Consider the following 15,308-nt stretch of genomic DNA (forward strand, 5'->3'; position numbering starts at 1 on the left):
ACATCTAGGAAAACCCTCCCTTTGCCCTTCATTTCATTTCCTCTTGCAAGTGTTTTTATTGTTTGTGCTCCTTTTGGGCCGTGACAGCCAGCACAGCAGAGGACAGATAACAACTGGTTATTTTTGATGACTATTTTGAAATCTCTTGCTCAGTGGTTGACCACTGACCCATGCTGTTTCATGCACTGGATGGTTGAGTTACCCCATTTTCCTATCATTTCCAGTCATGACTGTCAAATATGCATAAGTGGTCGTGTAAATGAAACTCTCAACACAATCAGGGTGTTATACCAGCTGTTTCTCCGAAGCAGTAGTCAGCAGGGCCTGATTCTTTAATATATTACCAATATGCTATTGCTGTTAGCGTGCTCCATGGCACATAGCAGGTGAGATGCAAACAAACACCTGCAGGTGCAGGTTGCAGTAGTGTGGGTGGAGCCTAGTGACAGTGCAGGGCAGCCTCGCTGTTCCTGAACTGAATGGTTACACAGTGTAAGCTGAACTGGTTTCACAGAATGTAACCAGAGATGGAAAAACAGTCCCCATGAGGCTTTGGTGACTACAGTACAGGGCAGGATTTATCCATTTGGAGAGTTATGTGAAATTTGTGCTCAAAGAAAAATAAATCTGAAGCTTTCATTAAAATGGTCATAGTGCTCAAGCATGGAGTTTGCCTTCAGTGCTCTTCCTACCCTAAACCCCAAACAGATACTGTTTGCATTGTCTGTATGTCCAGAAGGACCAACATAGCTGACTTTAGCCTTACAGAGAAACACATTCTAATATTTTTTTTAATTCGCTGATCAAACTCCAGTTTTCATAACTGTTTCACAGATCAACTTGGACAACTTAAAACTTTTCGGCCTGAGTACAGCTACTGAGTTTGTGCCAGAACCTCTCCCTTGATGATTTAAAACTGCCTTCTACTTTACAGCCTAAATGTATTCCTGGCTGGTTTATATCCATTTGTTCAGATGCCAAGACTGCCCTTCCAGTTAAATAGCTCTTCTCCCTCTCTGGGATCCATTCCCTTCTATTTATACAGAGTAATCATAAAATTCTTCAATGCACCAGCACCAAAAGGGAGGCAGATCTATTTTCTAAGCAACACTGCATGGGTATTTAGAGGGTTTTTACCTCCTTTTTTAGCAAACGAGTGCTTGCTGGCGAAGTTGCTAGTTCTGAAGAGCAAAAGATTGAAACAGTAGTATTAATTATGGATTCTACTATAGACCTAGTTGTAGAAATTTCCTTTTCATGTGGCTATCTCCTGGTTCTGCATCTTGCTTCCACCTCAGAAGCCTGCAGAACATTGCCATGTTTATCCTAAAAATGGATAAAGATAGTACACTCCCACACTTCCCCATGTTTATATTTGCTTGCAATTGCAGTAGCTCTGGAAACAAGCCAGAGACATGCACTTCCCAAGTAAAAACTCAGGCTGTTGCAGTTGCTTGACATTTGACAGGGAAGTCAGGACAGCTTAGATAAGGACTGGCAAAAAAAGAGAACATCACTTTAGGCCTCTCTCTTTCTTTGCCGTTACATTTTCAACCCTTTAATAAAGAAAGGAAAGGACATATTTCTATAAAAAACACAGTGAGAAAGCCCAATAGTGAGCTCCTGCCTTGTCTCTTTCCCCCATTTATTCTGCTAGATTTTCCTCTCAGTTTGATATAGACAACACTATGTTTGATCTTAGCTCTGTAGTACCACCTAGGTCCTAATTCTTTGGCTGCTATTCTTAGACATTCTTCTTTATTAATTTCAAAGATGTTTATCTCTCAGTGTCCTCATGAGAACATAAGCCTGGAAAAGATCTACTAAATCATCACATTTAGTCCCCTTGTCACGGGCAGTTACAGTATCATGCAATACCTTTCCTAAAGTAACACATTACATCTTAAAATAATTTTGCTGTGATTAACGTATTGTTCCAAACATCAGTCTTAGAAAGATTAGAAACCATCAGCAATGGATGGCTCTAGTGCTCATATTATGCTGAAAAAGCATTCCCTGGCACTGCCAACTCTCATTTTCATCTGTCTCATGGGTGCATGTTGCTGGTCACTCAAGATCCTTCATGGGCTAATCAACATACTCACATACTTCATCTTCTTTACCATTTGTCCTAAGTGTTCTGCATTGATATTGCCTCCCATCAGTGTATTTTACTACCAAACCTCTACTCCTGCCAAATCCCCTAATGAAAACACTAAATCATTGACACACAGGCTGATCCTTGGGGTGCCTGATGCATCCTCAAAACAGCTTGAGACTTCAAGGAAAGAATGTCAGCTTCCCATGAACAATTACCATGAACTAAAATTCTCATGCTAATCTCTCTGTTCACCAAATTAAAAAATGTTTCTGTATGACACAGCATCAAACGCTTTCTGAAGAGCAAGTTACTAAGCTTTCTTTTATAAAGTCACTGTTTCCTAGCTGTCAGATAGAATCATGCTAATACCGCTTCACTTTGTATTACTTTCCATGTCTTTAATTATTTTTTCCTTCAATAATCATTCAAAGAACTGAGATGAAAATCATGGTTGAGCATTTGCTCCAATTACTTTCAATTCTCAATTTCGTTTTGTTCTTTTTTTAAAAAAAATAGGTAGTCCACATGCTGTTCTCAAAAATAAATTTGTTTTTAAAAAACCTTCCTACCAGCTTTGCAGTTCAATGTGTTGGTTATTTCAGTATTTGGGGTTAGACAATCCATATCTCCAGCTTGAGTACACTATCATAGAACTGTTTGTGCTGGAATGGATCTTAAAGATCATCTAGTTCCAACCCCTCTGCCATGTGCAGGGAAATCATCGTTTTAGGTTTGTTGTGGGCTTGGAGGCAGAAATTCCTGTTTCCAAATGCTTATGTCCAGCTGCCAGGGCATTATCCTGTTTTCTGTTAGTGTCCTCATTGAAAAATGAGACAAAGAATTAGGTTCTAGCCCCAGCCTCACTCCATATCTGCTTTTCTTTTTTCCTCATTTTAGCAGGTCCTGTAGCTATAGAACACGGGACAACGGTTTTAAACTTAAAAAGGGTAGATTTAGACTAGATATAAGGAAGACATTTTTTTAAAAATGAGGGTGGTGAAACAGTGGAACAAATTGCCCAGGGAGGTGGTAGATGCTTCGTGCCTGGAAACATCCAAGGTCAGATTGGACAAGGCTCCGATAACCTGATCAAGTTGAAGATGTCCGTGCTCATTGTAGTAGGTTGGATCTTTAAAGGTCCCTTCTACTCAAGCTATTCCATGGTTCTATGATTCTTTGCTAACTTAATTAAGGATTATTTGACTTTTTGTTTCAATTTCTCTTGAAAGATGTAGCATAGCTTGATTTTTGACAAGCTGCCTTTCAGAACTGCATTATCTAGCCTTCAAAACTTGTTAACTAGTACCTTTTCCTATAATTTCTAAGATCTCTGCTCCCATCTTCCTTCCTCTTTCCAAGGTTTTATGGGGGGATAGATAATGAGGGTAGAAGGAAACAATTCAGACTGAGCTGAAAGTACACCTGGAACTAGTTAAGGTACTTCAGAAAATTTACATCTTTATTTGAAAGAAATCCAAGGCATTCACCACAATTAAGTATGGACCTCTTATAGATGTCGGGTCTAGTTAACTCGTTAACTAGTTTCTTTAGCTTATCAGAGTTTGTCCTTCTGAAATAGGCATTTTTTAAACCTTGTTGCAGGATCATTTTTATGCACATTCTCATTTTATTTAAATTGAATTGACTCATGGTCACTGAAGATAAGATTATTTTCAGCTCTTCTTTCTCTTTACCAAGACCATGTTTAAAATAGCTTCACTCCTTGGTTTGGTAACTCATGATGAAACATCAGCTGTATAAATCTCAAACAATGTCTAGCCTATGCCATTCATAATAGCATCTATTCTCCAGTCTGCCTGCTGTACCCTACACTGTATTTATACTGAGTTTACTCATTAATCAAATCCAGTACATTTTAGTATGCTATGGTTTGATATGGTTTGGCTAAAGACCAGGTTCTACAAAGAGAAGAACATTAAATTAGAAAGCTGTAACGCTCCTCTGTGACAGCATTTAAACACTTTCAATACTAAGTTTTGTCACCAAGTGAAGTCACATCAAAATTGTGTTAGATGGCTGTGATCTGACAAAAAATAAGAATGCAGTATAAACAAGTAGTTCCTTTATTACTCCTACAGTTCTTTTTCAAGAGACTCCAGCATTTGAGAAAAGTGGCTTTTGGATATCCCCACATCACCGAACAACTGGGTCATGGCCCTCTGAGCACACACATTTGCAAGTACCTTTGTCATTTCTGTGATCTCTGACCTTCAGCTGATACACAGAGCTCATAATGCACATTCTGTGATACAAAGACACGTTAGGAAAACTCTGATGGGCTGTGAGCCTGTTTTCATGTTATTTTAGACACTCCAAACAGAAAAATCAGAAGAAAAATCTCTTGAATCCCAGGGCCAATGGACACCACAGGAGGTGAAATGATGTACATGCAACTTTTGACACATACCTTCCTGTAGCTTCTAGCTATACTATCTCCTTCGTGCCTGCTTCATTCTAAAAAGATATTTTTATCTCTTTGTATATAATTTCAGTTTACCCATTTTTCATAAGTTAGTCACCTACCTCTTCTATAGCTGTTAGTAATTTGCTGTCATGACATTTCTAGGGATTTTTTGCCCACATGGTAGTTAGGCCTGTATTCATTAATAGCCCCTGGTTCCATATTTTTTCTGGACAAGGCATTATAAATACCTATTGCATATCACCCTGTTTGGAACACCAGAAGTTTGGGGTTTTTTGCAAGGAGTCATAGAATCATAGAGTCACCAGGTTGGAAGAGACCCACTGGATCATTGAGTCCAACCATTCCCACCAATCTCTAAACCATGCTCCTCAGTACCTTATCCACCTGCACGTTTAACACCTCCAGGGAAGGCGAGTCAACCACCTCCCTGGGCAGACCGTTCCATTGCCTAATGACCCTTTCAGTGAAGAATTTTTTCCTTATGTTGAGCCTGAACCTCCCCTGGCAGAGCTTGAGTCATTGGGATGCATCATGTGAATCACCTGCCACACACTCATAGAAATCTATGATACTCTTAATTAAAGACAATTCTTTATGCTTAAGCTAAGATAGCTGTTGTACTAACTAAACTATTCGTAGAACCACATTAATCTCAAAGTTTAATTATCGTGGCTAATGATCAAAACTTGAAAGTTAAATGCTCCCATGATAATACAGCCCCTCACAGAATTTCTGTCTCTTTCAAATCAAAGGAATCTCTATCCATACATGATTCCAAACACTTCAGGTCTAAACTAGACCCCCGTATTGCAGTAATATTTATCTTGTAGTTCTTCTCCCAAGTGATCTTAACTGAAGTAAATTGCATTATCTTTTCTATTCTTTTCAACATAATAACCCATTCCTCACATATAACATTACATCAGTTTCCCAGTTGTTTCCATCTTTCTGAACATCTTTCATAAAGCGCATCTTTCATGCTCTTTAGTGCTTGTCTTTGGTAATGGCTGTTGGTTAAGCATATTTTTGTTACCCAGCTTCACATCTTGCAACAGCTGATGAAGTTCTTCCATTTTGCTGTTTAAACATAACTAGCAGGGTTCAAAGAACTCATTTATCTGTCAGCTCAGCCAAGTTATAGCAAGTCTTGACTCCTTGATGGTAGCATCTAACTCACTACTGCTTTCCACAGTATTATTTTCTTTCTCTTTGCTGTGCACTTAATGAATATTTAGTCATATTTCCTATTCTTAAATTCAACATGAGAAACACATGTATCTCTTAATATGCGTTTAAATATATTCTTAACAGATGTGGCATCAAATAGTCAGTGTTCCAACAAGTCAAGTTGATGGAATTGTGCTGGGTCTTTTATCACAAGAATGGAGTGGGAGTTTCTCTCTCCTTTTTCTACCCCTTAGCACTGTCTATACAAGTTCTTAATCTTGTGGAGAGGTTCACGCTTGTCTACATTACCAAGTAAGATGATCATAGAATGATAGAATCATAGAATAATAAGGGTTGGAAAGGACCCTAAAGATCATTTAGTTCCAACTCCCCTGCCATGGGCAGGGACATCCCACTAGATCAGGTTACCCAAGGCCCCATCCAACCTGGCCTTGGACACCTCCGGGGATGGGGCATCCACAGCTTCCCTGGGCAACCTGTTCCAGTGTCTCACCACTTTCATGGTGAAGAAATTCCTCCTAATGTCTAGCCTAAATCTACCCTTCTCCACTTTATACCCATTCCCCTTCATCCTCATTCCTGCTACTTTTCTCACTATCTCATACCCAACAGCAATCATATGATTAGCAACCCTATATGAGCAGCACCAAGTTATCCTGCTGCCAGAGGAACTTTCTGGCTTCTTGTGGCACAAATAATCAGGCTGTGTCATCTCCCCAAAGAGTCATTTGGCACCTCTGCAAAGAATGACTCCAAAGTTGAAGACTGGATTTCATGGTCTTCAAACAAAACAGCAAATAAGAGGTTTTATGTGGTGTTTGCCTCTTTGAATTGCACAAGAACCATTTCAGATGTTGAGAAAGCTCCATAGTTCAAGGGCCTTCTCCTAGGCACAGGTTTTGTGATGATAAAGCCACACATTGAGTAGAATTTTAAGGTCTCCATCCAGCACTGAAGAACTTCCATAGAGGAACTTCTAAGCTCCTCCAAAAATAATCTGATTTATATGTACCAAAACTGTTTCTGTGAATGGAATAAGTAAATGGAGACAATCAGGGTATTTGCTTCAAAACTGCACATTCGCTCCAAGCCAGAACACAAATGTAAACACAGAGAATTATTATCTCATTTATTAATACAGTCCATATCACTCAAAGCAATCTGAGCTGCATGGATGCACAGCCTCTGTTTTCACTCAGGGTTATGTCTGACTGTGTCTTCAGCCACCACCCCTCACCTTTTCTTTCTTTCCCAGACACAAGCTCCTGAAAGGCTGTACTCTTAATGATTGCTCCCTGCCAGGGTCCTCACTTTTCATTTCACTCAGTCCTAGAAGTTCAGTCCACCGACACAGCTGACAAAAACTCTATTCAATTTATTGGAGTTGAATGGATTGCCTTTTTGTAAATATCATTTAGAAAAAAAAATCTGTAAACAAAGAACCTCTCAGATTTGTAAACCATGGAGGCTTGGAGCCTTTTGCCTGTGTGGGTATGGGAAGCAAATAGCTGGTCAGTGTAATACCCATTACATTATTTTACTCTTTTATCCGGAAACTTGCCATCATCATACTCTAAATGCGAGCAAATTGGATATGTTGTCAGGAAAAGAATGAAGAGGAGAGAGGAGTCCTGCCAACAGGAATTTCTCAGCACTGGTTTCCTGTCTAACGATCAGCCTTTTTATAAATAGAGCTTCATTCCATGCAATGATATTATATTAATCTGTCACTAAATTTGGCACAACCATAGGATCATGAACTACGTGCTTAATAATTACCATTTCAGCTCAAGCACAGAGCACAGGCTGTGATAATATTAGCTTGGTCAGAGCCACAAGCATGTCTGTGCCATCAACAATTCGGAGTCTGTTTCCAGTCCCTGAAAAGATCATATCTGCATCCTTTCTTCCCATGAGGTAAAATTCTAGACTCCCTCTCTTAGTATGAATAATGTGTCTTGTCACTCAGAGCCCTAAAAGGAAACCATTTGACGGTTTCTGTTAGCTGTTTACATGAGAAAAAAGCTTTTAAGGAGAGAAGTAAATATATGTCAGGCAGGTTTAACTGCTATTTATTCATTATTCTTTAAAAGCTTGAAAATCTTCACCAGAGTCCAGTATGTAGGAGAAACAATTTGTTACCCTGTCCAGAGGAAGGACTGATGAAAGCCCAGGGCCATCGTTAACACAGATTCTATTCCTGTCAGGACCTCTTTCGAGCAGCCAAAGGGAAAACAATGTGGATGTGATTCTTCTAAGTTTAACAGTTGCCCAAATAGTTCTGAATGGTGTCAGTTACACTAATCAGTCCTTTATCACTTTCCCCCTCCTGCTTCTCATGAAAGCTCTTGATTAGCTATAGAGGTCCTGGGCTGGGCTGTCTGCAGGCTTAGGATATGGTACTAATCCAATGTATTCAGCTCACACACAGAGAAGACTGCCTTCAACCAACATAGATTTAACTTTTGCCTTACTTGAATCAAAAAGTCTGTAGGAACTGATGATTTAAGTCTTTTCATGCAGTACATGTGCCTTCCAAACCCAAAAGTTTCTGAATTTATTAGAACTGGAGAGCAGTAAAACAGTAGTAGCCTTTGTTACATTCCATTTCAGTCACATTGCCATTAGAGACAGTGGAAGTTTAGACAAATATATGGGACCTATTGTGTTATCTCTTAGCAGTTTCACTGAAATTGCATAAAATGGTTTGCATTTTTCAAATTTGTACAAAACTGAAAGTAATTTCCTTCTAGAGAAAAATCTTCTAATCCTCTTTAGAAGAATTAAAATGTAAGAATTTCTAGTAATACAAAGCAGATCTGTAGGTGGATTTTATACCTGTCTTTTCAGTCTTGTAGTTGATAAATGAATCATTACCTGTTTCATATAATTAAGCAAGTCTGTATTCTTAAAGGCATTTGATGGAAAATATTCTCCCAGCAAGTAAAGATTCAAGGTTGATTAATCTTACTTATATTAACCACTACAGGTGAGGTATGATTCCTGCACGATGCTGGCCAAGCAGTTCTCTAGTATAAAACATGTAAACTGTGTAGGTGAAGGAAATAATATCCTCTCTCTGATATCTGCCTCTGAGCAGAGATCTGTTCCATCCACCATCTGTCTTATTTCCAAGAGAAGTCCAACTGCAATCAACAGAATGACTCCAAAAATTAAGCAAGTATATTAAAGTGTTCAGGAACAGAATCCAGGAAAGATGAGTTAATTGGAAATCTGAGAAACTCAGCGGGGAAGCTGTGCACTGTGTTCCTCAGATGAGGGCCCATATTTTTAATTACCTAGGTAGAAAAGAACAAAGTTACATTATTTTTAGGAAGTGCTAAGAAGATATGTCTGCTGTGCTGTGAAATTAAAGAACATAGAGAAGTCAATATTTGCTAATTATTCTTAGACTTTAGCAAAAAAATCCCACATCTATTGATCATTAACTAAGCATTAAGCTTCCTTTCATTTTGAAGATGATTAATAAAAGTAAACTGGCTTTGGTTGTTGCTGTATATAGTAAACATTTGTCGATATTTACCTGAGTAAATGCAGACAATTTCACCCTCACCAGAAGTATGCAGATTTCACACATCATTTCAATGAAATCCCTCACAACTGTAATCTTTCTGCAAGCATGTGTAACCAGCTCAAGAAGGAAAAAATATTGTATAGTTTGTCTCTAAAATCTTTGGAAGATCTTATGAAACTGAGTAGATGAATTAAGGCAGGCAATAGCCAACTACAGTTTCTCCAACCCACCTGTTCTGAATAAATCAGTCCTTATCTAATTGTCCTTGTTTCTAAGCCTAATTGTCCTTGAAAGTATTATAAGCTATTATATTCTCACACAAATGAACTGCTTAGGAATTTGTCAAATACCTTAGGTGCAGGTTTTATTGTACATCAGATGCTTTCTGCAAACATGCTTTCATGGCTTTGTCTACAGCAATTGTGTAGCTGTCAAAAGGAAAATACCATTCCTGAGCTCTGTTTTCACATCTCTTTCAGTATTTCATCATATTGATCCAGTGCAGGTGTGGTGTTGTTTTGTGGGCATTAGAGGTATGTAAAATGACAGTGCTTACGCTTGTCCAGAAAAGACAAGGACTTGTTGCAATTCCCAAAGCAACAGCAGCTGTTCATTGCACAAGCTACTCTGAGTATAAACTATTTTCCAAATGGAGTTCTGGTTCAGCAGCCATTTAAAAGGCTGGAAGCCATGCAGTGTGTTTTCAATTGGTACATATACTTGCAATTTACAGCACAGTGCACAAATGTGTTTTAAGACTTCTGAAAGATGGTTTAGGATCTATTGTATCTTGTCAGCCATTCTAAGGAAGAAGGGCTAATGTTGGAAATATGTCTCCAAGTTAGAAAAGACAGTGCAGACAATTACTGAAAGTGCGTGAATTTTTGGATTCTCCTAAATGCAATGAAAAATAAGGAATGAACCCTTTCAACATAATCTCTATTTTTAGATTTTTCTTATTTCACGTGATATTTATATATTATGCTTTTTGCTTCAGTGAAGCCTACAAGTCCATCAGCATGACCGAGGCTGCAGTCAGGCATACCCATGCACTATTCCCATTGCTTTGATAGGAAACGTGCCATGAGTACCCAACTGCTCTGTCCCTTATTACCAACACGCTGCCTCCCTGCCAAAAATCAGTTCAAGTTGGATAAGAGGTTTGGAGACCACTGGCTCCATCACCCCACTCACAGCAGGACCAACACATGTGGGGTTTCCCGGGGAAAGACATTGTCCAAAAGCAACGGGCAAAGTTCAAGTCATGCCTTCCAGCACTCCTTCAGCTGTATGCGGTGACAGTCCCTGCGGGCAGTGGGAAGCCAGGTCCTATGCAGCAGAACATTCAGTCCAGTCGTATGAAATTGGCTCATTGGTGTGTTTTCTCAGCCTGTGGATTTTCACAGCTAGTGGCTCAGCAGGGAGGGACCACGTCAGTGAAGATTCAGCTTGGGTTTCCTTTTTAGATGTGGGTTTCCTAATGATGCACCCGCACCTCAGTACACGTCGTATCCTCTCTGGGGCAGAAACCCTGGTGCTGCACCCCTGAAGGTGGTACTCACCACCACAACGCACACGCTCCAGTAGGAAGAGTGTAAAACAACCTCCAAGGAGGCTGCTCCCCAGTGACCACAGGACACGTGTCTGAACAGCAAGACCTGTGCCAGCCCAAGGCTGTGGACAAACCTAGGCTGGTAAGAAGCTGGGGCAAGGGCATGACCATGCTCTAGAGCCCAGGAGGAACATGCTTAAGGTCTCCTTGCCCAGGAGAACATATGGCCCGCTAAGGCGTGGGTGGCCAAGCGTGCTCAGCCCTCATCCTCACGCCTTCCAGGCAGGGGATGCCCCAACGACTACTGGCCAGTGGGTAAGAATGACTCTGCTTCAGATGATGGAGCACATTACTTTTGAAAAAACAAAGTTGTCACGCTGTTTGGCCTGCTTCACATGAGCCATGATGGCCTATGACACTACCCACTGTCCCACGGCAGCACAGATTCCCCAGGAATCAAGGGTCAAAGCAAATTTCCGCTACTCAAAAGTTAAGTAAATACAGGCTTCTTGTAGTCAGTCAGGCTGATGGATGAACACTCACCCTTTGCCTCCGTCCCTCCCACAGAAGAGCTGCCCCTACCTGCAGCAGCTGGTAGTCCACGTCAGCTAGCCTTCCACAGGGGTAGAGGCTTTTCATTTTTCTAGGTGTTAAAAAGATCAACACTTTTTCTTGTCTGAGATGTCATGTGGTGATTTCTCAGGTAAACCATATCAGAAGTTGACAGCAATGTTGACAGCTTATTTTCCTTGCAGAACAATGTCATTACTTGTGTTTTTGAGGAGTACAAACCTTATGCATAAAATGTATTTCAGTTAAAAGGTACTGCCAACCAACAAAACAAGATAAAAACCCTTGCTATTACCTGTGCATGTTAGATTACCAGAAATTATAGGTAGGCTCTGTCCTCTATTTTTCCCTTGTTTGTTTGTCTGATCATTTGACAGTAATCTGGCGTTTCCTTTGAATATCCAGGTTGTGAATCTTTTGGTTTATGTGAGCCTTTCATATTAAAAAGAAGAAATCAGTCCTACCAGGAAAATGTGATTGTAGTGGTACAAAAACTGGCCAGGTACTCAGGATGCAACTTTTTTTTTTTTTTTTGTATGCAAGGTGCACTATTGAAGTTGTATCTTTAGTTTTTATATTAAATACTTAATCACGGCATAAAATTCTGCTAGTTGCTTTTAAGTAACCTAGCTTTGAAGCTCAGGATGAAAAAGTGTGTTGCTTTAATGATAACTGTGTAGGTTCTCATCAAAATGAAAGTTTGGTCTCATTATCCCATTGTTCTCCTTTTCTTTTTTTTCTCCAAGCTGCCTGTCTCGTCCTGGGTTGTATGATTTTTCCTGATGGCTGGGATTCAGATGAGGTAAAACGGATGTGTGGTGAAAAGACAGACAAGTACACGCTGGGGGCTTGTTCAGTCCGCTGGGCATATATCCTGGCGATTATTGGAATCTTGGATGCCCTGATCCTCTCATTTCTGGCATTTGTGCTTGGCAACAGACAAGACAGCTTGCTAGCAGAGGAGCTCAAGTTGGAAAACAAAGGTAGGACTGCTTTAGAAACACTATTATTGGGTGGCCTTGAGGGCAATTGCATAAAAACAATGCTGAGTTTCATTTTATTTTGTACTTAAAAGTTGGCATGCTGGCTTACTTCTAAGTTTCTGGGAAAGAAGAAATGCAAGGAGCAGAGGAAGTTTTGCTTTCCAGCCTCCAAAATCTAAGAAAGCTCAAAATTGCCATTATTGTTGCACTATGCATGACCTATCCTTAACAGTTTTTAAAGCCATAGATGGGATGGTTTTGTGTTACCCACTTGTACATTATTAGTATTCAAGTTTTCACTATCCCCATCCTTTTCTGTGCTCCACAAACTGCAACATGTGTTCATTTGGTTCCTTTGGAATTTTGCATTGTAGTATGAATGGCTGTAATACAGTGTGTGTGTTAGCACAGTACACAGTTAAGAAGAAAGTGTTGATCCAATGATTGACAATGAGCTATGTAATGGGACCGCCTGTGCACTATGGATCAGAGCCAGAAATTAAAAAGAATCCTAGTTCTTGCTTGATTGGGTTGCTTTGAGCTCATTAGTCAGCTCATAGGGATCTAGGATGCTGTAGTAACTGAATATTCATGCAGTGAGTTGGAGATAAAACACATCTCTAGATTAAGAACATGAAACTAGCTCAGGTCAATAGCTTACCACGCACTTGTGAGAGATGCTGTACAGTGGGGGTGTGCAAGCCTGACTGATTTCTGCAGCCCCTTCCCCTTGTATTCCCCCAGCTGTATATCTGATGTAATAGATACCACAGAGAGCATGTCCCTGCCTTGTCTTTTTAATGGGCCTGTTGTTCCTGGACTATCTAATTCCTTCTGAAACTCCTGATACTGTCAGCTTCTACCATACCGCATAGCAGCAAGTTCCTGAAGCTCACTACTGACTACTAAAGAAGTACTTTCTTTTATCTGTTTCAAATTGATCCCCTGCTAGTTTCACCAAGTGTCCCCAAGTGCAGGATTCTGCATTCAGCTCACCCACCACCTTTATAATGTTGTAGGTTGCTTCTAATAATAGTAAAGATATTAAGAGCTCTTCACCACGGGATTGGAAATCAAAAGCTGTTTGGCAGACTGTGTTGTACAAAAATAGCTGGTCTCAGTCCTGTTCCAGAAGGACCATTATCCATGTATCTGAAAGCACCAGCACACTGGCCCCAGCCTGCTGAATTGCAGACAGTCAGCACACTCAGCCCAAGATAAATGGACTTGAAGATTGAACTTCACATATGATTCCAGATGGTTAGAGCCTACTAATGCTGTGAGTTAAGGAAAGTGTACGTCGCTTGCAATGGCACATGTGCATCTGTTCTGCAGGTAGACTGAGGGCATCAGTTTCAAGGACAGTCTCTGTGGCCCTTCTCTGTAAGGATAATATTCATCTGCATTTGAAAATTAAAGTACTTATCAGAAGGGCATTCACAGCTATGCCACAAGTGCTTTTGGCATGAGCACTGTGTCTCATTTGTCTATACTACACAGAGCTCATGAACCCAACAACTACTTGTATCAAAGCACCTCATCTGTTTTGGCACCTTATGAGGAAAAACCAGCTTCTAGAGACTCATCACCTCTCACATCGCTGGCACAATCTCCTGCCAGAACATTTGGTCCTCAGCATGTCAGACAAAATCATTCAGCAGCTCATTTTCCTTGGATGAAGTACAGAAATGTACTATACCACCAGCTTCAGAGCAAACCAGAACTCAACAATAAGGGACCCACCCCACTTTGTCCTTCACAGTCAAGCCTACGGTCCACCACTTCTTAAATTTTTTTTTAACAGAAAAGAAAAAGAGGCACCTTGTGTTCTATAAAAGACAACATCTCCCTTCTCTTCACATAAAGCTTCTGCTAAGCAAGAACAGGGCAAGTCTAAATCCTTCCCCCCTCTAGCCTTCCACCATTTCCCCGCCTGCATTTGTTACCATTGGGCACAGCCACAGCCCTGGAGGAGTCCCAGGAGAGCACAGAGGAACATGGGTGGACACCCTCCCTCTGTCAGTGGTGGGGAAATGGCAGGTGCCAGTGCCAGCAGAGCACCAGCTCTCCTTTGCTGGTTATAAATCAGATTTCCTTCTGGTCTTTCAGATGCCACGAAACACTGCCTGCATCCTTGTGAGCAAAGGTGACCAGTTTGGGGCTAAGGGCCTGTGGTTAGAGCAGGTGTTGGTTACTTATAATAATGAAGAAGCTGGTAGAAGAATAGGCTCAACATTTGTCCTTCCATTGGCACCAAATAACCTCTCAACTGTATCCCTAGCATGCACTGCACATGCATGAAGACTTTGACACTTTCTCCATAACCTACATCTCTGAGGCCTCTTTTGGCATAAGAGATAGTGGAGAAATACTCACCAGCATTAGTTCACAAGTATCCATTCATTCCTTGGAAATGATCAGGGTGCAAATATCACTGGCACGGCTCCAATATACACAGGAAGATAAGGCCTCTACCTACCCAGCTTCTCTTACAAAGTGAAGACAAAAACCCTCACAATAATTATCTATGTATATTAAACACCCTCTGTCCTCACCTACAAGACATCTGCCTCCAGACTTGTGCTGGCTCCTGGTTCTAGGTTAGTCGGTAAGCATGAGGAGAATCCTCAAGGAGAAGTCCCTGGGCTGCTGCTGTCTTCCAAAGGGAAAAAGATGTGGCCTGATGGTCAGGGCTGCCTTTTGAGTGGGAGCCCAGGGACGCCTCCACCTTTGTGGTGGTGATGTCCTCTGTTCACAACCCTGGACATCTCATAGGCTATGATAAGAAAGATGTCCCCTTAGGGGACAGTTGTGGCTCCAATGTAGCTTTTTGGGAGAATACACCTGAGAAGCAACTAAAACTGTACCTGAGAGGAACCTCTGCTTGCCCTGTCAGCCCTTCTGTGCTGCTGAGGCTTTGCCCCATGCATCTA

General features: G+C 40.8%; 1 protein-coding gene across 3 annotated transcripts in view; it reads left to right on the forward strand.

Annotated features, from left to right (window-relative positions):
• The window catches only part of LHFPL3 (LHFPL tetraspan subfamily member 3), a 242,651-nt gene that overhangs the window by 148,660 nt on the left and 78,683 nt on the right, over positions 1-15,308 (forward strand). For all 3 annotated transcript variants that reach the window (XM_069883558.1, XM_069849729.1, XM_069883551.1), the window contains exon 2: positions 12,139-12,375. In XM_069883558.1, the coding sequence (XP_069739659.1) occupies positions 12,139-12,375 (237 nt within the window). The remainder of the gene's footprint in view (positions 1-12,138; positions 12,376-15,308) is intronic.

This window comes from Phaenicophaeus curvirostris, chromosome 1 (assembly GCF_032191515.1).
Source record: "Phaenicophaeus curvirostris isolate KB17595 chromosome 1, BPBGC_Pcur_1.0, whole genome shotgun sequence".
In the NCBI taxonomy this organism is placed as follows: Eukaryota; Metazoa; Chordata; class Aves; order Cuculiformes; family Cuculidae; genus Phaenicophaeus; species Phaenicophaeus curvirostris.